The sequence below is a fragment of the Eumetopias jubatus genome, unplaced genomic scaffold (genome assembly GCF_037043125.1).
Source record: "Eumetopias jubatus isolate StellerSeaLion01/CBP00866 unplaced genomic scaffold, mEumJub1_p1.0 scaffold_5, whole genome shotgun sequence".
In the NCBI taxonomy this organism is placed as follows: domain Eukaryota; kingdom Metazoa; phylum Chordata; class Mammalia; order Carnivora; family Otariidae; genus Eumetopias; species Eumetopias jubatus.
This window is the reverse complement of record NW_028274811.1, coordinates 79,688,893-79,715,550: the sequence shown is the minus strand read 5'-3', so window position 1 is coordinate 79,715,550 and position 26,658 is coordinate 79,688,893. Positions and strand designations below refer to the sequence as shown.

At 37.7% G+C, this 26,658-nt stretch overlaps 1 protein-coding gene across 3 annotated transcripts in view; it reads right to left on the bottom strand.

Annotated features, from left to right (window-relative positions):
- The window catches only part of PAM (peptidylglycine alpha-amidating monooxygenase), a 277,506-nt gene that overhangs the window by 140,843 nt on the left and 110,005 nt on the right, over positions 1-26,658 (bottom strand). For 2 of the 3 annotated variants that reach the window (XM_088023415.1, XM_088023413.1), the window contains 2 exons: positions 8,672-9,131; positions 7,595-7,715 (listed from right to left, as the gene is read on the bottom strand). In XM_088023415.1, coding sequence (XP_087879541.1) covers positions 7,595-7,715; positions 8,672-8,760 — 210 coding nt within the window. In that variant the 5' untranslated portion in view covers positions 8,761-9,131. Of the gene's footprint in view, positions 1-7,594; positions 7,716-8,671; positions 9,132-20,391; positions 20,434-26,658 lie in introns of those variants that run through there. The other variant, XM_088023414.1, reaches the window with a different exon arrangement.

Below are 26,658 nucleotides of genomic sequence, written 5' to 3'. Positions count from 1 at the left end.
AAATCTTGGAATTTTATATACATTGCCTAAGTCTTTCTGAATAAAAAAGCAAATACTAGTCCAGAACTAGGATATTTTTCAACTTTCCTCCTTCCGTAGCAAGAACACCATGCTCCTTTAATTGTGTGTGTGTGTGTGCGCGTGTGTGTGTGAAGGGAGAAAAAACTAAAAAATTAAGAACTAAGAAACACTAAAAGCCATGACTCATGTTCATTTTAAGACAATGATTTAATGCGATCAACCTTTACCCATGATCTATTTTTTCTAGCAACAGAAATGTGTTGGTACCGGACCGGCTACCGGAGCCCCTACCTGTCTTTCACACTCATGGTCTCACAATTCTTCTTAACATTTTCTAGGCAGCAATTCTCAATCAAATGGACTTGCCTCAAAAAGCAACCCCATTTGCCATGCTTGTCCTATTGTACAGACTGAATTAGAAGAGGATGAAGATGAAGCGGTAGACAGGTCAGAGGACTAGAGAAGGTAGGATAGGACACGGCCACTGACCACATACAGGGGGTCAGGGAGCTTATGGGGGTTCCAGATACACAAACTCTAGAGTCAGGTAGAGATCTACTCTGGGCATTTCCCAGCAATCACCCAGCTGCCTTGGGAAGAGCTCGAATCCATTCTCCCCAACAAGTATAGCAGACAACCTACCGATGGTGCCCAGAAGACTGCTAGTGCCCACAGATTAAGTTTCTCCCCTTACACAATAGGGCTTAACCTGAAAGTCAAACTAGTCTTGCAGTGGGATATGGGGTATCTGCCTTCCTTTTATTCTCATGCTCAAAAAAACCTCACAATTTTTATTTTTAAAAAATGCAAATACTATTACATACTAATAACTAGAGAGAAGGAGACAAGCAAATCACAACCCCCAAAGAACTAAACACCATTCCAGTAAAGCCCCATTTGCAGAGGAGGTGTCCTTGATAATTCTGTCCTGAATTTTAAGCACTGGTTCGGATTCCTTTTCTTTTTTTCCCCCATAATGATTAAATTAAAAATATATAGATTTAACATATTATAATATCCCCCAAATTAGCCATAAGCTACATTTTGTACAACTGACTACATGAAAAAATCTGATTTAGTAAGCATTTTGAACTTAAAATTAAGGCAGAACAGTGCCTCCGCATTTACCTTGCATAGTACTTCTGATAAATAGATATCCTAAGCAAATGCTGCTTATAAGTGAAGTTATGATAGCAGCCTGATCTTTTAAACAGGTGCAGTAAGAAAAGCATGTGAAAGCTGGGTTCTTCTTACATGTTTCTATGCATAGTGAAAGCAAGGGGAATCTCTTCCTTTTTATGTCTGAGAATGAAAATTTAAAATATATTAGTAAACATTTTCTAATGGTTGTTCAATATTTTGAGAAAAAAACAAAGAGAAACACTGTGGGAAGCTTTTGAGAAAATGTCATAGGAGTACTTTGTTCATCCTGGTTATATTTCAATGCTACCTTCTTCCCGGGTTATTGTAAAATAAGTGATAACTTAAGACTCTAAGGTTTTCAACTTGCTGTTCAGAGATATCTGATGTGATTTTTAAACTCAGAATTGTTCCATTTCCTGGTGTTCCTGGCGATAGACCTTTGTATTCAGGAACACAGGGGAAGGCAGCTTTCTGATTTCAAAGCATAACCTGTGACTCTTCAAAAGACAACTACAGAATGAGACAAGAATCTGCAAGAGGTTCAAAAAGGAAAAGGTGCATTCCTTTATAGTTCTCAAAATGCTCCCAAAATAAGGGAGGAAAGTGACCACATTAATGACAGCCCAACATATCCTAATGGAAAGACATTCCATTATTACATGATTTAAAGTTATTACGTTCAACGTAAATATTTAATTCTATAAAATTGTATCTTTTACAAATTAGTTTACATTAGTAAGTCCTTAAACCAAGACTGCAGAGGAACCAAGGGATACAAATAACAAATAAATAAAATGCTATATAAACCTAGGATTTGAAAAGACTTACGTTAGGTAAGAGTTATTTTTTTTTTAAGATTTTATTTATTTATTTGACAGAGAAAGAGATAATGAGAGCAGGAACACAAGCAGGCAGACTGGGAGAGGGAGAAGCAGGCTTCCCGCTGAGCAGGGAGCCCGATGTGGGGTTTGATCCCAAGACCCGGGGATCATGACCTGGGCCAAAGGCAGACACAAATGACTAAGCCACCCAGGCGCCCCAAGAGTGATTTTTTTTTTTAAATAAGTAAGGCCAATGTACAAAGTTCCTAGCAAAGTAAAGAAATCCAGGCTAATTTCAAACTAATATTTAAAAAAAATTAAGGCTTCATACTGATGAAACGGCTTTTGACACCTTCTTTTCTAAGCAGTATGAAAGATATATAAGAACTCTGAGAAAAGCATATCCATTCTCAATGTTCCTTCATTTTCTGATGATGAGGGCCATTTTTTTTTAAAGGTTTTTATTTATTTATCTGGCAGAGAGATACAGAGAGAGAACAAGTAGGCAGAGAGGCAGGCAGAGGGAGAGGGAGAAGCAGGCTCCCCGCCGGGCAGGGAGCCCGACGCGCGGCTCAATCCCAGGACCCTGGGATTATGACCTGAGCCGAAGGCAGCCGCTTAACCGACTGAGCCACCCAGATGCCCCATGATGAGGGCCATTTTTAATAGAAATTACTAAGGAATGAGCACACGGCAAGACTGAGTTCCCCGCTTACTTTCTCTGGGTTTCTCTTACCCAGGTTCACACTTTCTATTTTTCTTCATTTGGCTAACTTTCCTCTCTGTCAAAATTATTACAACGTCTCACCTTCTCCAGGAAGTTATTTCTGAAAACATAAAGGCTGGCAATTTCTTTCTCATCTTAAGACTCATTCTGGGCGCCTGGGTGGCTCAGTCGGTTAAGCGACTGCCTTCGGCTCAGGTCATGATCCTGGAGTCCCGGGATCGAGTCCCGCATCGGGCTCCCTGCTCAGCGGGGAGTCTGCTTCTCCCTCTGACCCTCTCCCCTTTCATGTACTCTCTCTCCCATTCTCCCTCTCTCAAATAAATAAATCTTTAAAAAAAAAAAAAAAAGACTCATTCACATTTCCTTCAACACACAAAATAACAATAACGATACGAATTCACATTTTACTAGAACTTATCACGTGCAGGGCAACTGAACGTGTCACTGGGATAACCTTGCTCAGTCCTCAAAACAGTCCCGGGTAGGTACAAGTATTCTGTCCACAGATGAAGGAGCAGGCCTAGCTGGTTAAAAACCACAAATGAGTTGACATTGCAGGAGCTAAAACGAGAAGGCTCTCAACCTGGCCCTGAAGCCCATATGACCCACTAGATTTGGCTTAGACTTAGACAACAGACTTTAGTAAAATCATCGTAATTATGTCTCATTTATTTTATTTTAAAATCAAACGTCCATGGGACAGTTAACACACCAAAGTGATGGTAGCACCTTATTATGACCAGGAACTGGCAGTTTATTGAATTGCTTTGTTTGTTGATATGAACTGGTGACAGCAAAAGCCCACAGGGTCTTTCGTGAAAAAGGGAGTCAAATGAAGAAGAAAAAGTGCTAAGAGAAGAGCCTCAAGATACCACCACTCCTCGGCTTTGCTGAATTTGAAGCCTGTGCCATCAGACACCAGATTTTGCTTACTTTACCCCTACTCTAGGCTACTTAGCTGCTTACTCTTCTCCCTACCTTCCCAAAGTCTGAGAAAACACTAATTAAGGAAAAATTTATGAAAGAGGACAGAAATTATTTTTTAAAATTTCAAGTCACAGAAGACAGTAAGCTTACGTTGAATATAAAATTGATATTGCAATAGATAATTAAACTACCTTCCCCAGACTCTCCAGAGCTGGTTTAATGAGAGCAATTTTTAAAGGCTGCTCTGAAGTCTATGATATGGCAGAAAGGACGGCAACTCAGAAGCCTGACATGACTGGATATTCTTTGCTAAGATACTAATTTAGACCTGTACTCCACCAGCAAAATTAGTAATTGAACTGTGTCTGTATTATAGCTAAGTTCTCCCCACCTCTGTTCTGCATCTGCTTGTTTCTCTATTCAGGCCTACCCAACAAACTCAAGTTTCCCAAGGAAAGGACTCAGAGCAGATTCACTGATGTATCTTGTTATTGCCAAAACTTAAGATGTGTGTTATAAAAAAAATTGTTGAGTGAATATATCTCTTTAGTCAACGTAGTCTGCCTCAATTACCAGCTCAGTTCCTTCTTTTTTTAAATTTTGTTGCTCTTCGGAGCACCTAGGTGGCTCATTTGGTTAAGCGTTTTCCTTTGGCTCTGGTCATGATTTCAGGGTCCTGGCATCGAGCCTGGCATAGGGTTCCCTACTCAGCAGGAAGCCTGCTTTGTCCCTCTCCCTCTGCCACTTCCCCTGCTTGTGCTCTCTCTCTCAAATAAATAAGATCTTTAAAATAAATAAATAAGTAAATTAAATAAATTTTGTTGCTCTTCTTGATCTTCCACTATTAAAAAAGAAAGATTTTAGGGGCGCCTGGGTGGCTCAGTTGGTTAAGCGACTGCCTTCGGCTCAGGTCATGATCCTGGAGTCCTGGGATCGAGTCCCGCATCAGACTTCCTGCTCAGCAGGGAGTTTGCTTCTCCCTCTGACCCTCTTCCCTCTCGTGCTTTCTATCTCTCATTCTCTCTCTCAAAAAATAAATAAAATCTTTAAAAATAAATTAAAAAAAAAGATTTTAACTCCTCATTGGCTTTCCTTGCTTTTATGTTTCCTTACTCCTGGTTTTCTTACCAGATTTTTAAAAATTAATCTTTTATTTCTTTTTAAAGGCCCATTAATTCATTTGAGAGAGAGTGTGTGTGTGAGTGAGGGGAGGGGCAGAGGGAGAAGAGGAAGCAGACTCCCCACTGAGCAGGGAGCCCCCCCATGACGCTCCATCTAAGGACCCTGAGATCATGACCTGAGATGAAATCAAGAGTTGGATGCTCAACTGACTGAGCCACCCAAACACCCCTTTCTAAGATTTTTTAAATGTTCTGTTCTTCCTATTGTACTTATTCTTTCTTTTGCCCTTTATTTTTGTCCTTGATCATTCTATTCCCTTATTTTGGGGGAGGGAGGGTTTGGAGGAAAACCAACTCTTTTTCTTTCCTTCTATCTTTTACTTCTTTCCTCTAGTATGTTTCATTTTTCTTTTCTAGCCTTGTAATCTCTGTTCCTCTTAAGGATCTATGTTAAATTTAGTTTCATCTGCATTTTGCGAAAAGAATACTTTCTTTACCAAAAGTCCTCACACTACCACAGCTCTGCGTCTTCCTCACCAAGAACCCCAAGTTCAGGAGGGAAATGGGTTTCCGTGTCCATCTCTTTCTGGCTATCCTTAGTAGGGAGTGTAACTATCATTTCTCATGAAGGTTTACGAGGTATAGGTTGGCCAGATCAAATCAGTAAATACTCGTGGCATTTATGTGATGGGGGTAAGTGGAAGAAACAGTTAACAACCAGTTCTGAGCTGACGAGGCACAACAACAGAATCACTTACCCAGTTAGGTAGTTTTAGTCACAAGTCAGAGACCCGGTTGAAAAAAAAGCCTAACATAACTGAAAACTCCCTAAGTAGCCAAGAACATCCGTTCTTCCAGGGTCTCTGCGCTGCCTTCTATGCTATTAGTTTGATCGTAAGCATGGCTGCCCTCATGAACGCAGCAGACCTGAGGACTATGTGCCCTGTGCTCACATGCAACAGAAAAACACATTCCCAGCGAAAGTCCTAAGATTTAATTGAACTGGTCTAGGTCACACACCTTCTTCTGAACCAATTAGTGTGGAAGGGGAGGGGGAGGGCAGTGATTTGCTACTCCTCATCCATGTGTTCCACTTCTAGATCCTGGCTAGAAAGCTTGTGGAAACCACACGGTTTAAAGAGAAGGAGCAATGAGGAACTGTCTGCTGGGAAGGCGACCAGCGAGTGTCCACTGCATGAGGCAAAACTGCATGCAGATGGGGGAAAGGAACAAGCGGTAACTTCCTATATGGTCTTTTTGCCATGGAGTTATTTTGATAATTATAAATTATAAAAAAGAGTAAACATATTTTATCTTATGAAAATTGAGCTTCTCTACATTTTTTTTTATAATCAATTCTTCTAGGAAGTCTTTCCGAGAATATTGACCCCAACAGTTACCTGTTATTATTGCTGTTAAATTAAATACTACCGTAAAATAATGAGAAGAAAAAATAACAGACTGATAATGAACCTTGACAAATGATTATTTGAGGAAATATTAATATTCCTGTGGGAAAAGAGTGCTTAAAGACCAATTAGCAGATTTTTTAAAAAAGGTAATATAAAGTCAGTTTTAATATAAAGCAAATATAGGTGAAAAAAATCACTTTTAAAAAGTGAGAAGAAGCACACTTCACAAGTGAGCAACTGTCACTGGTCTCTCCTATTCCCAATCTCATTACACGTCTTCTGACTAAATACTAAATCAAGACCTTATGGAATTAAAGGCCAGGACACTAACAACTAAATGTACAGACAAGTCATCTGCCTGGTCATTTGGGAACAGGCAGGGGACGGCGGTGAGGGTCTTTTTGACAATAGTAAAGTAGATACTTAGATCATACACAGGTTTTCACATAAATGAATGTCAATTTTAGTCCCCTCCAAAAAGGACCATGTGTATTTTCCTAGAGCATCTGAATGTCAATTCCAAAGGAACTCTCCCCAGTAAGTAGAATACTTTTATTTTCTCAATACTTAAAAAAAAAAAATAGAATGCTATCTGCAACAATGAGTCATCAGCCACTGCAGCTCTACAACACCCTGGTCTTGCCCTGTCTCTGCAGCCCTTCAAAAGGAGAAGACTATCTTTTAATGACACATATAAATCCCTGCAGTGCCTGGCTGCAAAGCATAATTAATTCTGGCCTTTTTATGCTTAATGAAACACCTTGCACACATGACAGCAGTGAGTTTGAGCATCTTCTAAAATAGGGAAAGCCCTAGCAACAACCTAGTTCTACTCAAAATGCTCTGTAGGTCACATTTGTATGAGCTCTGCCATCATTTCTTCAAGATATATCTTATAACAAGCAAATCACACCAAAGAAAACTCATAATCAACCACCTGTATGAACAGTTTTCTTATGTTTTAAAGGTGTGCAATGTTTTGCAAATTCTTGGCAGTACACACATGCTTTTATTTCTCAATTTGTGGCTGCGACAGAAGGGTATTTTAAAAAAGTAATTTCTCAGATGCAGCTGTTCAATATCATTTCCCTTTATTAGAATAATTTTTCATATTTTAATACATACTTACATGCTGCAATACAGAGGCTATTAGTCCACTGAGAATTTCAAAACATAAATTTCCAAGGTTCCATTTCAAAACACAAATAACAATATGAGCAAATTTTTTAAAAAGAAATTTAACTGAAAGATTTTCTTTGAAAGATTTACTCTTCTTTATAATATTCAATTATTCTGGCCCTACCCAAGGAGTCCTGAAAGCACACGCCTACTTTCAAAGAAGTTACTACTGCTGTGAATTCCTTGCTTCAATTATAGATAATATACAGAACAAGGAATCATGAAATCTAAAATTTCTCTCACCTGTTTAGGTGTAACTCCAGGCATGTGAATATCCAATGCAAAATCTGATGAATCAATAGGAATTACTGGTCTGGTGGTACCAAGACATTCATTGGAAAATGATCTGGTACTTTCTTTAAACCTTAAAAAAGAAGAGCATTTCAATATCCTTGAACATAATGGAATCTTAACTCAACATGAGAAGGAAAAAAAGAAAAAAAGAATTCTAAGATCTTAAGATAAAAGATTATTGATTTAGATCCAAAGACAACTCTAAAAGATATAATGACTAAATAATGTTCTAAAACATCAGAATTGCATTTAATAGTCTAGGAGCAACATATGCCCCACTTGGAAACAAAATATCATCAAAGCAAGTGAGCAGGCTACATTTAAAACTCCATTCAATAAAAGCTTGTCATAATATATACTTATTCTATTTAGTGAAAATACAATATTAATAAATGAGAAATTAACACAGGCATGTCAGTTTTCTAATAGTATAAACATTAACTATAACCCAGTAAAATTTTTATAACTATTTTGTGAGTGTCCAGTATCACTAGCCAGAAACAAAACACCAACAATATTGTTAGTAGGCAGAGCTGTTTGGGGGGGGAAAGACTGCTATGTGAATTACAAATGTACAAGTGCATGAATATTTAATATGGTAATTATGAGGAGTGTATATACAGCTCGGTGTTTTCTCCTGAGCTATTACAGTCCATGATCTGCTTCTCCCCACCACTTATCTATCTTGATAGTTTATTCTTTGAGCTGTTTTAAACAAGAAGGCATTCAAGTCTAAAGGACTTTACTGTATATCTCCCCAAGAGGGAGTGATTAGTATTGGAAATCACAACTTCTAATTGGAGTTTTGAAAGCCAATGCAGCTTGACTACAATACAGTGGGCTTTTTCTGTAAGGAGGACTTCACAACAAGTTACTGTGCTAAAATCCCAAGTCCTTTCAACAGAGTAAATCAATATTGCATATCTCTACAACACTCTGGGTCGTAAAAGTGGTTACATTTTCAACAGCATGCACAGGAGCTATCCAAACAACATTCCGCCTGCTTTTAAAAAAACAAACACCCACCTCTTAAAGACAGAAAGTGGGCTTCTGAAACCCAGACAGCTGCTTGGAAAAACAAGGAGGAGAACTAGCAGGCTCGGAACGCCAGCCATGTCCTCGCCGCTCCGGCCCCGCCGGGAGAGGACCCGGCAGCGCAGACCTGGGCTGGGGCCGGCGGTCGGGCAGCGGCGCCGCCAGCAGCCGCTACTTCATGGCTCGGGCGCGACGGGCGTCCTGCGGCGGCCACACACCATCTGCGTGCGAGAGCGGCGAGCTGGACGAGGCGAGTGTCTGGATCACCAGCCGCAGGCAGAAACCCGTGCGAAGGCGGGACTTTCGTCCAGTCCGCAAGCGGAAGCTTTCCGCCCTCCAGAGCTCCTTTCTGCCCTGGTGCTGGGGCTAGACGCGCGGGATCCTTATCACTCAGGCATGACAGGGACTGTGAGGGCTATCACACAAACCCGCGTCAGTCATCATTCGGAACCTGCAAAAATAGAAGCAGATAATGGATGACTAACACATTACAGCATTTGTCCTCAGCAAATCCCAACTGAGATTCTTTAATACATTAGTAGTTTTCACAAGCTTGAGCCCAAGCCTGGGGAAAATGCTGGTCTGTTGGTCTCCCTCACCCATGACCAGCCCCCAGGATCTCACAGACCCTCATAGCCCCTGTTCTGCCCTTTGCTCTTCCTTCCTCCATCACACCTGCTTTTCCTTTCCTGATTCTTCCCTCCTTCTCCCTTTCATCCACCCAACTCTCTGGATTTCTTCTCCTTACTGCCTATATCACTCCCTTTGGTCATCAAAAAATGCACTTAATACCTCCGCTGAATGTAAACAAAGTTATTCACACAAATGACAAAGGTACAAGAAAAGGGAGAAAAAAAAAAAACTAAGAGAGGCAGAGACAAAAAGCACTTGGATACAACAGTAATCAAATAGAAAAAGACTTTGAGAACAAAGGCATGTTTATATCCGTGCAACAGTGCTACCAATTTAAGGAGAAAGATATCCCCTCAAGAAGGATCACTGAAGAAGTAATCTCTGAAGTTCTCAGGATAATTTTAAAGCAAATAAAAAAACTACAGTTAATATGATATATGAAATGAAAATGCCCATTTAAAAATCCTGTATCGTATACACAAAGTAATAATCTTTTACTTATAAGGCAATGCCTCCCAAAAGATACTCTTTCCTGAATAAAGTTTGGAGATTTACAATGCAATGCAATTAGAAACAGTAGGGAGAATCTCAGCTGCCACCCAAATAAATTCTATCTGACAAAGGGTATGATCAAGAACTTAAAACAACTGTATAATGAGAAGCCATGCAGAACTCAAGATTTTAGAAAGAAGACTCAACTAGGCTAAATTTTGGAATATGCTTGTTTTGACTTTACTATTTTTCTGAACATACTTCAGACTATGTATCAAGTTTGTAACTTTTAGTTGGAAGGTACTATTTTAAGATGTATCATTCACAATATAAAAGTAGTTCCAAAGAAAAATATGTCTTAAAGTTTTACTTTAATCACTAATTATAAACATGGTTTGGGAATCTCAGATCCATTATCCAGCTGAATAAAAGTAAAAACCAAAAGTCAGCAAGATTATATACAAGTGCATCACAGTAATACATTAGCCTCTAAATCATCTTTTGGAATTCACAAGATATTGAAGGTAACCTAAAAAACAAAAACAACAACAACAACAAAAAAAACAAAGCAAAAAAACAAAAACACCCAAAGAAAACAAAACAAAAAAGTATGAACTAACCTTAAATTTAATCAGAAAATTTCATGGTCAATGCTTTCTAGAAGAAATATGCCTTACATCAAAAACAAATAAAACATGATTGAATATCCAACTGATCTAAGGGTGCTTAAGGCTCACCAGCACCCAAAGACCACAATTAATTTACATAAGCAATGGCATTTTTAAAAGACTGATGATATTTGTTTGAACTTTCTCTTTGGCTTGCTGTTTTGAGCTTCCAGCAACAAAAACCTTCAGCTTTGTCTTAATTCTGAGGGTAAAGGAAAGAAGTCCTTCTGGGGGGAAGAGAAAAAATTGGCCTGAAGGCTATATTATTGCCTTTGCAACAAAATATAATCCTGTCTAGTGACAATATGTCACATCCCCTGAAGTTCTTTTTTTTTTTAAATATATGTGAAGAAGGGATTATGTTTTATTATTTCATTCAGACAGGATTCAAGGACAGTCCTTCTTCCAGCTGGCAGGGAGATATGGTATTATACAAACACTTGAAACAAATTTAGTATTAAAATTCTCTAACAGGAACACATCCTTAAGCACTAGCCTTTGAAAAAATACTCCACTTATCTCTGACTGATTTTACTAACTTTGATGTCCCTAAAACACCCACTAAAAGAAAGGGAACAGAAGTTGTGGGTTAGAAGCAAAGTTGATATTTACAGCCATGAACTGAACAAAAGGTCCTACAGAAATGAAAGCTAATTACGCTTCTTGGTTCTTGTAAACTAAAGACATAATATAAATCACCATATGAAAAAAATAATGGCTAACCATTTCATTTGTTGTTTTATAAATCTTGATAATTGTGGAATATACAATATTCAGATCTTAGTAGTCTTTATTTAGGATTTTAAAAATTCAAAATATATGTCCTTGAGATAAGCCATTCCCTCATCCAAAAAACTAATTTGTAATTTCATATTCTGTTCAGAATATTGTTGGGTTTTATAAAATGAATAAAACTAAAAGAGAATACAGTCTATTAAGGGAGACGAGGACTTAGCACAATTAATATAAGGTATGTTTAGAATGAGGTATTCCTACACTATACTATAGTACTATAAAAAGGATTCAAGGAATTTTGAAGAAGAAAAGATCATTTTAACCTTCAAGAGGAGAGTAAGAAAAGGAGAAAGGTAAAGCTGTTGTCAGTGGAAGTAGGAGCTTGGAGGGTTGGGTTTCTTCAGTGGGAGATGGACATATTCCAGGTTCAGGGAAGGGTGGGAGCAGAGGAGCCCAAGTGGTAGGCAGAGCCCAAGTGGTGGGCAGACACAGATTTACTATTTTACTTCTAATACAAAGCAAATATTCTGTTTCCACATCCATAAATTCTTAGCAAGAATGATGTATAGTTTGTACTGGTACAGATGTTAATTTCAGAAATAGTAGTATTATGTAGTAAGTACAGCCTAGTACAGAGGACCATAAAACTAACTTGGCTTTTATGAAGTAAGCATTCCATTCCTTTCAATTTTCATTTGAGAAAAAAAAAGGTAGCTGAAATTTGTGATTGATCAAAGAATCAAATAAATATATTGGCCATTCATTCATTAATTCATTCATTCAACAAGAAAAAACCAAGATAGCATAGTGGCTGAGAGCTTGTAAACCAAAGCAAAACTGCCCTGACTCCTGGCTCCATCACTGAATAGCCTTGTGAAATTGGGCAAGTACCTAGGCTCCCTTTGCCTCAATTTCCTCAAAAGTAAAATGAATAATCCTACTACCTATCTCATAGGGCTGTTACAAGTACATGAATTCATAGCCTTAGAACAGTGCCAGACACATAATATATGTTCGCTATTACTGTTCTTGCAACAAGTATTTATTGAGTGCCTAAGAGTTTATTAATGCTGGGAATGGTGATAATCAAGATAGAAAAGTTCTCAGTCTTATAGAGATTACTTTCTAGTGGGGGAGAAAACCAATGAAAATAACTCCCAAATTATAAATTTCATTTTCTTTTAAGGAGATTTTATGTGGTTTCCTACAAATGACTTACAATTAAACTGATGAAAGGATGCATATCCATTCAAACACAGCAATTCGACTCTAGGGATTTAGTCTTAGGCAAAAATTGAACAAAGGCACAAACATGTTTAAAATGACATTTACTGACATGGTATATAACAAAGAACTATTTGTTTATAATAGCAAAGAACTGGAATCAGTTTAATGCTCATCAATGGGAGAGTGGCAAAAAATTTTTTTTTGGATATAAAAACTTGAATACTATGCATCCCTTTAAAAAAGGACAAGATGGGTCTATTTTTATAGGCAAGGTCATACTCTATGACATATTTTTTCTTCTTCCATAATTAAAAAAATGTTTAAACAATCTCAAACTTACAGAAAAGTTGCAAGTACAGTTACAAAGAAAATATTTTTTAAAGGTTTTATTTATTTATTTGAGAGGGAGAATGAGAGAGAGAGAGAGAGAGAGAGAGCATGGCGCGGGGGTGGGGGGAGGATCAGAGGGAGAAGCAGACTCTGCTGAGCAGGGAGCCCGATGTGGGACTCAATCCTGGGACTCCAGGATCATGACCTGAGCCGAAGGCAGTTGCTTAACCAACTGAGCCACCCAGGTGCCCCAAGAATTTTTTTTCTTTAACCATTTGAGAGTAAATTGCTGATGTGGTACCTCATCAAGTATACCCTGAATACTTCAGTATGCATTTCTTAAAGTACATTCTACTACATGATCACAATACGGCCATGAAAATAAACATACTTGCACTAACACATTACTACCATCTAATCCTCAGTCTCCAAACTTTGCCAACTATCCCAACAATATCCCTTATAGCAAATGAATCCAGTTCAGAGTCAAGTGTTACATGTAAAGTTGCCGTGTGTCTAGTCTCCTTCATTCCAAGAGTTTCTCAGTCTGTCTTTACCTTTTATGACCTTGACTCTATTAAGACTAAAGGCCAGTTATTTTGCAGAATGCCTCTCAATTAGTATTTGTTTTCTGTTTCACAAGGACTAGATTCAGGTTGTGCATCTCTGGCAGGAATATCATGAAAGTGATGCTGTGTTCTTCTCAATTTTCTGTATTAGTTGTCCTTTGCCACATATCAAATCATCCCAAAACTTAGTAGTTGAAAACAACAAATACTACCTCAAATAGTTTCTGTGCACAAGGACAAGAAGCAGGTTAGCTGGGTGATTTTCTCATGAGGTTGCAATCAAGATGCTGGCAAGGGCGAGAGTCATCTGAAGGCTTGACTGGGGCTGAAGGATCTGCTTGCAAAGTGGCTTACTCACATGGCTGGCAAACTAGTGCTTGCTTTGGCAGAAACAACCTCTCCTCACTATGTGGCCCTCTCTGTAAGGGCTGTGTAAGGGCCCTTACAACATGGTAACTGTCTTCCCCCAGAGTGAGCAAGGTCTTTTAGCATCTAGCATCCGAAGTCACATGTCATCATTTCTGTAATATGCTATGGTTACAGGTCAGCCCCACTAGTATGGACAAAGACTACCCAAGGGCATGAATACCAAGAGGCAAAGATCATCTTCTTGGGAGTTGCCTACAAGAGCATCTCATAAGATGGCATGCAATTTTGATTTGTCTCATTACTGATGATATTAACTTTAATCATTTAATTAAGGTGGTGTCTTCCAGTCTTTTCCACTGTAAAGGTATCATTTTTCCCTTTGTAATTAATTTTTTTTTGGTGGGAAAGTTATTTTCGACTTTGTAAATATTCTAATTCTTAGTAAACTTTCATTTTATTCAGTTATTTATTACATCATAATGGACTCATTGTTTCCTATTTTTTTCAATAGGTTTTAATCTGTTAACAACTCAATATATTTACACTATTTGATGCTCAGACTGTCTCAGTTGTGGCCCCTTTAAGCTAGCTTTTGTGTCCTTCTGACATATTCCATTATTCTTTTTTTCTTTTAAGATTTTATTTATTTATTTGACAGAGAGAGACAAAGCAAGAAAAGGAACACAAGCAGGGGGAGTGGGAGGGGGAGAAGCAGGCTTCCCACTGAGCAGGGAGCCCGATGCAAGGCTAGATCCCAGGACACTGGTATCATGACCTGAGCTGAAGGCAGACGCATAATGATTGAGCCACCCAGGCACCCCCCTTCCCCCCCCACCCCCCCACCCCCGTTATCCTTTTAGCACTTTCTTGCTTTTTTGCCCTTTCTCCCATCTGGGTTCAAAACCCCACACCCGGCCTTCCTCTTTGTGCTCTTCATCCCCCTTGGCCTTTGCTGACATCCTACAGTGAGCTGCCCACACAGGTGGATGCCCTCTTTACCGCCTTTGCACATGGATGCCCTCTTTACCATGTTTGGGCTATGACATCCCATGCCAGGCCACCAACCCACCACACTGATGCTCTCTTTACCCGAGGTGTGTTCCTTACCGTATGCCAGGCTGCCCTCCCTGAATGCCTACCTTGCTCTGCCCCACATAACAGCTTTAGGATTGAATTGTTCAGAGAGAGAGAAAAAAATCAAATTATAGAACAGTATACACATGTATTTATAAATCTGAAGAAATATAACTCAATTTTATTTCCAATGGTTTTCTATGGGGATAGGTGGGGGGAAAAGGCAAACTTTCACTTTCCATTTATATGCTTTTGCAGTTTTTTGACTTCTACAAGCTTATATTACTTTTTTTATTTTTTTTAAAGATTTTATTTATTTATTTGAGACAGAGAGAATGAGAGAGAGAGAGAGAGAGAGCACATGAGAGGGGGGAGGCTCAGAGGGAGAAGCAGACTCCGTGCCGATCAGGGAGCCCGATGTGGGACTCGATCCAGGGACTTCAGGATCATGACCTAAGCCGAAGGCAGTCACCTAACCACTTGAGCCACCCAGGTGCCCCACTTATATTACTTTTTGTAACCAGAGAAATATAGATGTAGATACAGAGGTAGATATGCACTTTAAAATATTTTATCGGACGTGAATCTATATATTTCAATTTACATGTTAATTTCTTTTTTTTTAAAAGATTGTATTTATTTATTTGAGAGAGAAAGAATGAGAGACAGAGAGCATGAAAGGTAGGAGGGTCAGAGGGAGAAGCGGACTCCCTGCTGAGCAGGGAGCCCGATGAGGGACTCGATCCCGGGACTCCAGGATCATGACCTGAGCTGAAGGCAGTCGCTCAACCAACTGAGCCACTCAGGCGCCCTTACATGTTAATTTCTATCTGAGCTAGGTGATGTCTTGAAAAACAAATAACTCTCCTTTCTTGGCAAGAACTTTACGAACTACATTTTAATGGTGGTTTTATAGCTGTAATGCAGGGTTTCTCCAGCTCAGTACAAGCAACACTTTGGGCTCAATACTTCTTTGTTGTAAGACACTGGCCTGTGCGTTACAGTATGTACAGCAGCATCTCTAGATTTGACCCACTAGATCCCAGTTGTACTCCCTTCAGCGATGACAACAAAAATGTCTCAGACATTGCCAAATGTCTTCTGCAAGGTAAAATCACCTTGGTTGAGAACCATTGTTGTAATATGGTTCATTAAGATGAAGCTTAATTTGTAAATCAAATGTCGTGCAATTCCCTTCAAATACATATCAGACATAAATTGCCAAAAAAGTGTTTGCAGATATGAAACTTCTAAATAATGAGAAAATAACAATTAGAAAAGCAAGTAACATTTATCGATTTATATACAGCTGTTGATTTTACACATAATATCTCACTGAATTCTTATTACTTTGAAGTACAGGCTATTATTCCCACTTAATAGATGATGGCTCTAAGACTTAAAAAAATAACTTGCTCTGGTTACTCGGCAGTGGAGTAAGGATTCAAATCCTGGCTTGCACACTCCAGAATATATTTTCTCAACTCCCATTTCTCAACATAAAAAAAGACTCTCTCTATTCACAGAGGATGTTTTCTTCAAGTACAAAAAAGACACACCCTCTGAAGATCACTTTATTATAAAATGATAGCCAACGTTTATTGAGCAACTATCACATGACCGACACTGTGCTAATAATAAGCTCAGCTGAATCCTCATCTGATGCAACTGAAGTTCATACCATTATCATTCCCATTTTACAACGTGGAAACTGGATATAAAGAGAATTGGTAATCTGCCCAGGGTACATAGCTGGGATTTAACACAGGCAATCTGACGCCACACTTGAAGACCTTAACTACTCAGCTATCAATGCAACCTAGTCTTTTTTTTTTTTTTTCATTCACATATTAGGAAGCATTCATATTTCCTCTGCAAGTCTACTAACATTACTCATTTAGCTAATTCAAAAAGAACAAATTGAAGATTTATGACTAAGGTCCAAATCTGGCCCAAAAGTAGACTTCGTTTGGCTTGCACGAATTTTTCCCAACTGAATCTGCATTCTGAGAAAACATTTCAAAAGGAAAAAATTTCACATAAAAAGTATCTTTTGAAGAATTGTAAAATCTGGCATCACTGGACCCACATTTCCATATGGCAACAATTAACTGAGCCAAGTAGTGTCTTCCTTTTAAGACAGGGCCAGCAATCTGAAGATTGCCATGCTCCCCACTGCTCCTTATTACTCCCAGATCCTGAGTGCAAGAGTAGTTGTTTTAACTGCCACCCAGCACCCAGGTACAGTTGTTTTCTGTGTATTCATTTGAGGTCTTTATTTTGCTTTGTTTTGTTTTTCATACCTGGTCAGCCTTGCTCATTATCATTTCTAGCCATACCCTAAAATTATCTGTGTTTTGACCCCAGACCTATACCCTTTCTCTGTGTAAGAAGGTAAACTTCACCCTACATAGAACATAAAATTTGCCACAATTTGACATGCTAAGTTGCTTCTTTTCTTTTCTTTTCTCTTCTTTTTTTTTTAAGGTTCTCTTCATTACCAAGGCACACCAAATTGAGTGGCATTTTCTGCACGTGGATTTGTTTGGGATTCCTTATTTTAATATGTAGCCAATTTGAAGTTTTTTCCCTTGCAAGTCAAAATTGGCTGGGTAACTATAGAATATTTATGTTAAAAAAATCTCAGGGGTACCATTCAGCATGTGATTCTACTGGAATAACAACTTGCCAACAGGAACAAATTTTACTTTATTTTTTCGTTTCCATGATCAGTACCAGATGCCCTTTAAACATGTTCATTAGTCATCAAATCGCTCAGTCCTGTAAATACTTCCATGGGGAAAGAAACAAGAGACATTATTCTTAGTTAAATTTCTCAACTTTGACTAATACAAATGTTACTTCATAACACATGTATCTAAAATCAGTGCTGGCATGTTTTAATGTAAAATAAAACAGATCCCTGAGTTCCAGTCAGCACACATCTCTTGAGTTCTAAGGACTGCACTGCAAAGTTCTCAAGAAACCAGTGCCTTGCATAGCAGAGCAGTCTTGAGGATGTCAGAGAAGTAGAAGGCCTCCTTTGTATGTGACTCATTTGCCTAGCAGGCATCTGATTTATTTACGAGCTCAGAACATCACAGAGAATTTAATTTCAGAAAAAGAGCACAAAGCACTTCTGCAGCTATCACCACTTTTTTCCTTGAAACATTCCCGTGGAGTGACGGGGAACAAGGTATCAGCCTTGTCCTGCAGAGTCACTTAGCAAGGTGAAGAGCCCTCAGTGATGTCTGTCCTAACTCAGGGAGTGAGTCTGAGATGCGGGCCTAAACTTACAGGCTATCTCCACAAGACGCCACTTCGGAAATTAATAAACTCTCTATTTCCTCTTCAGTGAAGTTTTTGAGAAACTAGTTTGAAACTAATACCCAAGACCTGATTACATTTCAAGTGTCTGGTGTATTTCAATAAAGTGTGGATCACTGAAAGACACCCTGATTTTGCTACTGAAAGGTGTTTTCCATTACTCTTGAATGGCTTCCTTTGTGTGTCCTTGCACTATTCTTTTCTTCTATTTTTAAGAGGAAGTTGGTATAGAATGGGGGTCGGAGGGGACCCCATTTAAGTGCAAATATTTAGTGGCTGGCATTGGGCTTAGAAGGATGTGGTTTGAAGGTTGGGATCTGCCTCTCCTTCTGTCTTGCAATTATCAACACTTTTTTTTTTTTTTAACAAGATGTCCTCTTTTGTAGGGTTTTTTTCCCCTATTTGATGCCACATCCTTAGGCTTGGTTATTTCAAAAGCACTTTACTATATATCTTGTTAAATGCTTCCTGATGACTTCAGAGGCAGGAGCTATTATCTATACATGAAATCTGGCTCAGATCCAGAACATGCTAAACATAAGTTTAAAAATAAGTATTCTTTTCCTTCATAAGTAAAAAATCTACAGGAAAATATCCAGATTCTCATTCAAAAATAATATTTAACACACTTAACTTCATCTTTTGCTTCTTGTGATGCTCACACAGAAGCATTTTCTCCCATAGCAGAACCAAATTTTCAAATGATTCTCATGTTTGCCATTTCAAATGTTCAAACACTTACAATAAAATGCCCACAAACATACCCCTTTCTATTACATAAGTTTGGCTATCCTTTTCTTCAAGTCTCTCAGCTCTGTAATTACAGTACCCAAAAGTAGAATCTATAATCACATAATGCTATTATACAATTCAAAAGCTCATGTGATTTTTCCTTAAAGCTCATAAAACATGCCAAAACATTTTCTCATTTATATAATTCTGCTCAATTGCGTTTATAGTAACCTAGAGGGATTCTATAAAATCTCCACTACACACTGCCCCCATCGGCCCATCTCAACTATATAATTTGAAAGCCACTAGCAGTAGGAACACAGTTGCTTAAAAACATTTTAATGTTTTTTATTTTATGGCATAGAAGCTACAATAACATTTAACTTAATCATAAGAAGTGCATTTGAAATTTTAAATATGCAATTCACCATTGAAAGAAAAGTATAATGTACTTCTGAACAAGAAGTAGCTTATACTCAGATTATTTTAATTTCTAATCTATAATAATAGTTTTCTTTGATCAGTGTCCCCAAATTCCCCATGAACTATCAATGAAGAGCTTCATAATTTTCTTCTGGCCGAAAAGGATCAAAGCATTCTTATGTTTGCTAGAACTCTTTGATAATGCTGCGCAAACAGGTGGTGAATTTATTTCATTGCTATTAAAGTGTTTCTTGCTGTCTTGAGCTTAGGAAGAAGTGGTTTATTTTAACAAGATGCTTACAGACCAGCTTGCTCTTCCCCAATTTTTAATCTTCTTTACTAGGTTTCGCATAGTGTTTTGCACTACGCCCTGGACCTGAAAATGAAAGCTAAAAAAGGATGAGGCCCATAATCCTCCAGGCCTCCTCCACTAGGTAGAAGTCCTGGTGGTCCTACTCCAAGGAAGTGAGGCCTGACCACACCCAGTTGATTTTGTTTGCCTTCTCTCTCCATTGTGGACATTATATGCCCTAACCTTGAGTTACATCACGCTTAAAAGTTGAGTTTTTAAGTTACAGAAAAATGTGAAATAAGCCCAATTGTGTTGGCCAATTTTAACCAAAATAAAGAGGCCCACAACAGTATCAGATGGAAAACTGGTTCCCATCTTTGAAGTATGAAAATCCCTTTCTAAAATTGCCACATTTCATGGACCCATCCATGATCATAATGATGCTTTTAATAATTAAAATAATATTTAACAATTACTGAGTGTTTGCTATATGCTAGATGGTGTTTTAAGTATTTCTCGTGTATTATTTCACTTAATTTTCACCACACCCTTTGAACTAGAGTATTATCTCCATTTTACAGATGAGGAAATAGAGGCACAGTGAGGTTAAGGAATTTGCTTGACATTGGCAGTGGCTGCTTTCAGAGGTAGGAGCTATTAAACTCCAGGCTACACTTTGATAGAGACTGTAAGTCTGGTATTTGTTTATTAAGAAAATAGGTAAAGGCTAAGTAAACTATTACTGATTCAGTAATGCTTTTCAATTAATTTGTATTTTGTCCCCCATATAATTAAAACCAATAGTTCACATGAGACATGATATTTCCCATCGCACATCACCTGCTTCCCACTGGGGACTCCAGGCTCCACCCTGAATCTCCCTCTTCCGGTGGATTCTGAGTCAAAAGGTAGAAAACAATGGTGTTAATGGGGAGTAGAGACTTGCACTTGAAATGAGAAGTTGTGGTTCTAAGTCCCATTTTAGGGATTCATTTCACATTCCTGAACTTTGGTTTCTTCCTGTACCAATAAGGGGTAATTGATAAATGCACTACCAAATGGCTACCATAAGAAACAAAATAACCTGGGCAAATTCTGAAATGACCAAAGCGCCAGAGAGACATAAGTTCTTACTAGTGGTTCAGGTTCAGCTTTATCAATGGATAAATTTAAAAATCTTTCTTTTATTTTTCTAATGTTTGCACTGTTCATTCTGAATGTACTTATACATCAACTTTGAGTAAAGTTTCAGAGTACTAGAACATCTTCATATGGCAGACACGGTAAAATTATCCCTGGAAAGTCAGGAAAAAAAATAGGGCTAAGAGATCCAAATTTAAACACTCTTCCGAACAAGAAAAATAAGAACAAAAATAGTAACTCTGTCATTCAGCAAAAAGAGAACTAAAATCTTAACTTAAATCATTTAAAATGTGCTCCAGTAATCAGGAATAACACCTATATTTCAAGGGAATTACCAATGTTATGTTGAGATTATTAGGAATCATTTAGTGGGTACGGGCTCTGACAGGTATGGTATGTCATGGCCTTTGAGCCTGTGTCTCATGACTTAAGGAAACCATACAGAGGCAGGCTTGCAGAACCAGCTGCCCAAAGAAATCAGTGGTGGAGGCAAATAACATGAATTTATATTCCACAAGCAGTTAGATTTTTATTTTTTTTCAGGGAACAGATAAATATAAAATGGCACCCAAGTAGGTCCTTGGGATTTAAGTGAGACAAACAGATTCTTATTAGTAATGCTTGCCTATCTCTTTATAGGAATATTGCCAAGAAACATAACTTATTGTTGCTAAAGCATTTTGATGATGAAATGTGCTATATAATTACCAAGTACTACACAAGTATTAAATGCTATATGAGTTATCAAGTTTACTACTATTTACTTGATTCTATGGAATTTAATATTTATTCCTAAATAGAGGGATTATGTGACTTACTTTGCTGGAAGATGGTTCTTTTGAAATAGAATTTTTTTCAGTGTTTGAAATGGGATTTTCACAGTTGGTATATAGGCACAAATTTTAATTTCTCAAAAATTTGCTTCCTATTAAAATGAATTTCTATGATCAGAAGGTTAAGTTTCTCTTTCAAAAAGCAAAGAAATCATGCAGATAAAGAAACTCTGGTCATAATACAACTTAGACAATATGTAAATCTCTATTGATAAAGCAAACAATGTACTGCCAATCCAGTAATTCTGCCAAAAGACTTCTCTCTTTTGAAACAGCATATTCCTAAAGATTTTGTAAAAATAGAAGCCAAATTAAAAAAAAAAAGGACCTTAGGTCCTTAAATATACTATTCATAAAGGTATAGTAGTTATAGATTTAGAGTGATCATACTTATTGTTACTTTAAAATACATTAAGGACACCATCAAACCTTTTAACAAAATAAAACTATAAAATAATCAATGGTTCACATAATCAGTCCAGAGGTATATCAGAATATACTTAAAAGAAGCTGACCATTTTATCTTTCAATATGATTTTCCAGGAAAATTATGTCTCTATCAATGCATTCAAAATTAATGGCCCATGCTTTACCAGCTGGTCATTCCCACTATCATAATGGCCAGCAAGATAACTGCTTCATTGATTCAGGGATGGATACCAACTGGAAGGCAGTTCCCAGGCTGGTCATGCTGGTATATATCTAGGAAAATACTATGCTGATTACTGCTCTTTGGGCACGGTAGAATTTGCATTTTATTTCATGATATCTTCAGCTATGATTAAAGAAAAGTTGAACGATACAAACAAAAGAATAATATTATTAAATATGAGTGGAGTTAATTCAAACAATGGGAAAATATACTTTAAAGTACTTGATCAATCAAGTCAAGGTTAAGAAAAAAAGGTGAAATTTCTCCCTTCATAAATAATAATATAGCACTAACATGTGCTGTCTTTGTCTCGAACTCAAGACCACAGAATTGTTTTAAGATATTAAAAAAATACTATTGTTTCATTCTGATTTAGCCAAAATAACATTTTTTAGTAATTTCTTATTATTATGTTCAATTAGCCAACATATAATGCCAAATTAACATTTTAAGATGGCCTGCTTTATTTCTTGTTCCTGAAACTTGGTAACTGTCTCATTATCTTCTCATAAAATATCAAAAATTTCCTTGTTACCAAAGAGGTCAACATTTTTTATCAGTAGGCTTTATCTTAACCAATGTTAATATTAAAACCAGAAAATAAATGGATTAAGCAGTATTAATTTGCCTAAAAGAGAATAAAACTGTGATAAAATTTCCCTTTCATTTTGCTATTTAAATCACTATTGGTATTATATTGTAATGAGATAAAGGTTCATTAAGGCAGCCTTTGTTATGTAAAAACAAAACACCCTAGAGGGGAAATTCTTCACTGAGTTACAATTATCCTCCAAGGATACAGCAAATGAGATATCATTAAAATATTTAAGTTTAATTATGCAATATGTTCCAATACATAATCAAAATACATATATATGCACACAAGTATTTCATTCACTCCTGAAACCTTCTGAATTTTTCTCCTAAAGAGAAAGTCAACATTAATCAAATCACAGGAAAATTCTAAGGAGAAGCAATCATACTTTTGCGCATATAAAATAGTATTTCCTAAACTGGAGAATGCATCTGACTATGGAGCAGAGTTCTCCACACATATTCATTTTCAAGTTCTCTTGATCCCACATTGCTACTGCTGCACACTGATCGAATCAGTACATCATCCTGCCTTCGGTTTCTCCAAAATGGAACCTACTAATCTAAGTTCCTGTCCCCTCCTATTTGCCCCACAAATTAATTTATTTGAATTTGAGGCCAAATGGTAGTCAACGTTACTGCTGCTCTATCTTACAGTTCCCCTACAATTCTGTTTTCTCTATTCTTCATGTCAAAACTTCCCAAGTTTGAGTTTTGTAGAAACTGTATCTGCTGTAAAGGAGATGCACCTCAGTTCCCCAGAGCTGTAGTCTTAAGGAAGAAGATACCAGGACTGGTCACCAAATGGGCATGTGACTTCCCCATAGCAGTGAACTGTGTTAATCCAAACGCAGGTTCTTAAAGCCGTTATTTTAAAAGCCAGTAATTCACCACTGTCTTTCCATCTTTTCCTTACCTACAGAAATACTGGTGATTTCAGAGGGAGGCTGCACCAACAGCTTGACCCAAGACGCTCCCTGAGGAAAACAGAGGGCAAATAAAAGGAACAGACATCTTTATAGGGACTTGAATTTAGAAACTACCAATATTTACATGAAAAAAGAAAGTTAAAGCAGAAGAACCAGGTAATTCCGATGGGCTAATTTAATTACTTCCCAACTACCCAGTAGGGTAGGTGTTAGGAAGAAGTTTATGAGTTACAGAGAAGAAAAGGTGTGATTTTCAATACACACTCCCATGCCTACTTCTACCCAAAGCACTCCGTTTGCTAAGGCCTCATACTCCTCTCCAGGTAGAAAAAAGTTTGTTGGGTGTTTTCTTTTTTAATCCAATGAGACTGGAACTTCATCCTACCTGTTCCAACACTGACATACTCAATAAATGTTAAGCTAATGAATGAGAACAAGGGATACAAAGAAATACATCATACAGTTCTCCGGTAAAGTTTGAGAAAAATTACACATACCAAAATTTGGATATATATTAAGTTTTAGAAAATTGGAAATAAACGTGAAAATAATCTTGTAAGTCAAAGTAGTACATACACAGTTAAAAGTCAAATAGTACTAAAATCCTACAATGAAACAGCAGTTTTCTGCCCAAATATCTCAAGCCCTACTCCTCAGATGCAACTCTTCGCCAACTCTTAGCAGACTATTCTGGTATTTAACTTTGTTTTTCCAAATGTGTTAATGTTCTGGTTTACCGATTCACAGTTGTATTCATTATCTACTGGCTTCTTAATTTGGAAGATGAGGATTTAAGTCTCTTATATATCCCTTCCTATACCACCAGCTTTTCAATAAACATATCACAATTTTTTTATTATTTTATTTTATTTCCTCATGATAAGTGTACTCTTTAATCCCCATCCCCTATTTCACCTATCCCTCCACCCACATCCCTTCCGGCAACCATCAATTTATTCTCTATAGTTTTTTTTTTAAAGATTTTATTTTATGAATTTGACAGAGAGAGAGACACAGCGAGAGAGGGAACACAAGCAGGGGAAGTGGGAGAGGGAGAAGCAGGCTTCCTGAGGAGCAGGGAGCCCGATGTGGGGCTCGATCCCAGGACCCTGGGAACATGGCCTGAGTCGAAGGCAGACACTTAACGACTGAGCCACCCAGGCGCCCCTATTCCCTATAGTTAAGAGTCTGTTTCTCTCTCATTGTTCATTTGCTCATTTGTTTTGTTTCTTAAATTCCACATATGAGTGAGACCATATAGTATTTGTATTTCTCTGACTTGTTTCACTTAGCATTATACTCCCTAGTTCCATCCATATTGTTGCAAGTGGTAAGATTTCATTCTTTTTATGGCTGACTAATGTCATTGTGTGTGTATAATATATATATATATATATATATAAAATACATCTCCTTTATTTATTCATCTATTGATGGACACTTGGGCTGCTTCCATAGTTTGGCTATTGTAGAAAATGCTGCTACAACCATCAGGGTGCATGTATCCCTTTGAATTAGCGTTTTGTTTTCTTTGGGGAAACACCTAGTAAAGTGATTGCTTGGTCCTAGGGTAGTTCTATTTTCATCATTTTGAGGAACCTCCATACTGTGATCCACAGTGGCTGTACCAGTTTGCATTCCCACCAACAGTGCAAGAGGGTTCCTTTCTCCCCATATCCTCTCCAACACTTGTTCTTTCTTATGTTCTTGCTTTTAGCCATTCTGACGGTGTGAGGCAGTATCTCATTATGGTTTTGATTTACATTTCCCTGATCATGAGTGATGTTGAGCATTTTTCATGTGTCTGTTGGCCATCTGGATCTTTGGAGAAATGTCTGTTTATGTCTTCTGCCCATTTTAAATCAGATTATTTGTTTTAGGGTATTAAATTATATCAGCTATTTATCTATTTTGGATATTAATCCTTTATCGAATATGTCATTTTCAAATATCTTCTCCCATTCAGTAGGTTGCCTTTCAGTTTCGTTATTTCCTTTGCTGTGCAGAAACTTTTTATAGTAAACAAATGAGCAAAGGGAAAAAAAAAAGAGAGAGAGGAAGACAAACCAAGAAACAGACTCTTAACTATAGAGAACAAACTGATGGTTACCAGAGGGGAGGTGGGTGGGGGGGCATAAGTGAAATGGGGGAAAAGGATTAAAGAGTACATTTATCATGATGAAAAAAAATTTAATTTAATTTAAAAAATGCATCATAATAGTGTCTGTTTGACTTCAAGTAATGTATACCATTACTTTGTAAATTAAGTAAACTGAGGGTAAACTAGTTCTGAGAAATTTGGTATCATCAAAAATTTCTAAAAGAAAAAAAAGTTGCCACTGATTATTTCTTTGTAATCAAATTCCTTGTTCTCAAAAAGATTATTTTAAAAATGTAGATTCCAGAGCACACATTTATTGATCCAGATTTAATAGCTTTTGGTAAGGCCCTGAAATGTGTATGCAGGTGGAGTGAGGATCAATTCTGAAACCAAAGCCTGGGAGTTTTGATCACTCTGCAACAGGCATGGCATTCCAGGGTCTTGAGGAAGACTGCCCATCATCTTAAATCTGATGCGTAACAATCTACCCTACTGGTATGATCCCCAAACCAAAAGGATCCCCTCAGAGCCATTTAGGATCAAAGCCTGAGTGTTATTTCCATGTATCTCTTTCTCCTTGACTTTTCTTCCTTGGGGCTTCACTTTCTTGGGTCAACCACATCTAGACTGATCTATAACACAGGGTGTACGGGAAAACCATTCCACTCGCACTAATCTAGGATTCTATACCTTGTTTCTAAAAATGGTATCTGGATGAAAATAAAAAGCTCAGAGGCTATCACGAGGGCATCGGTGGGCTTTTGATGTATGAGGGAAAGCAGACAGCTGGATAGTCTTCTAGTCACAGTCCACTATCCCCACTCCCCTGCCCTTCCAGTAACGATACACTGAAAT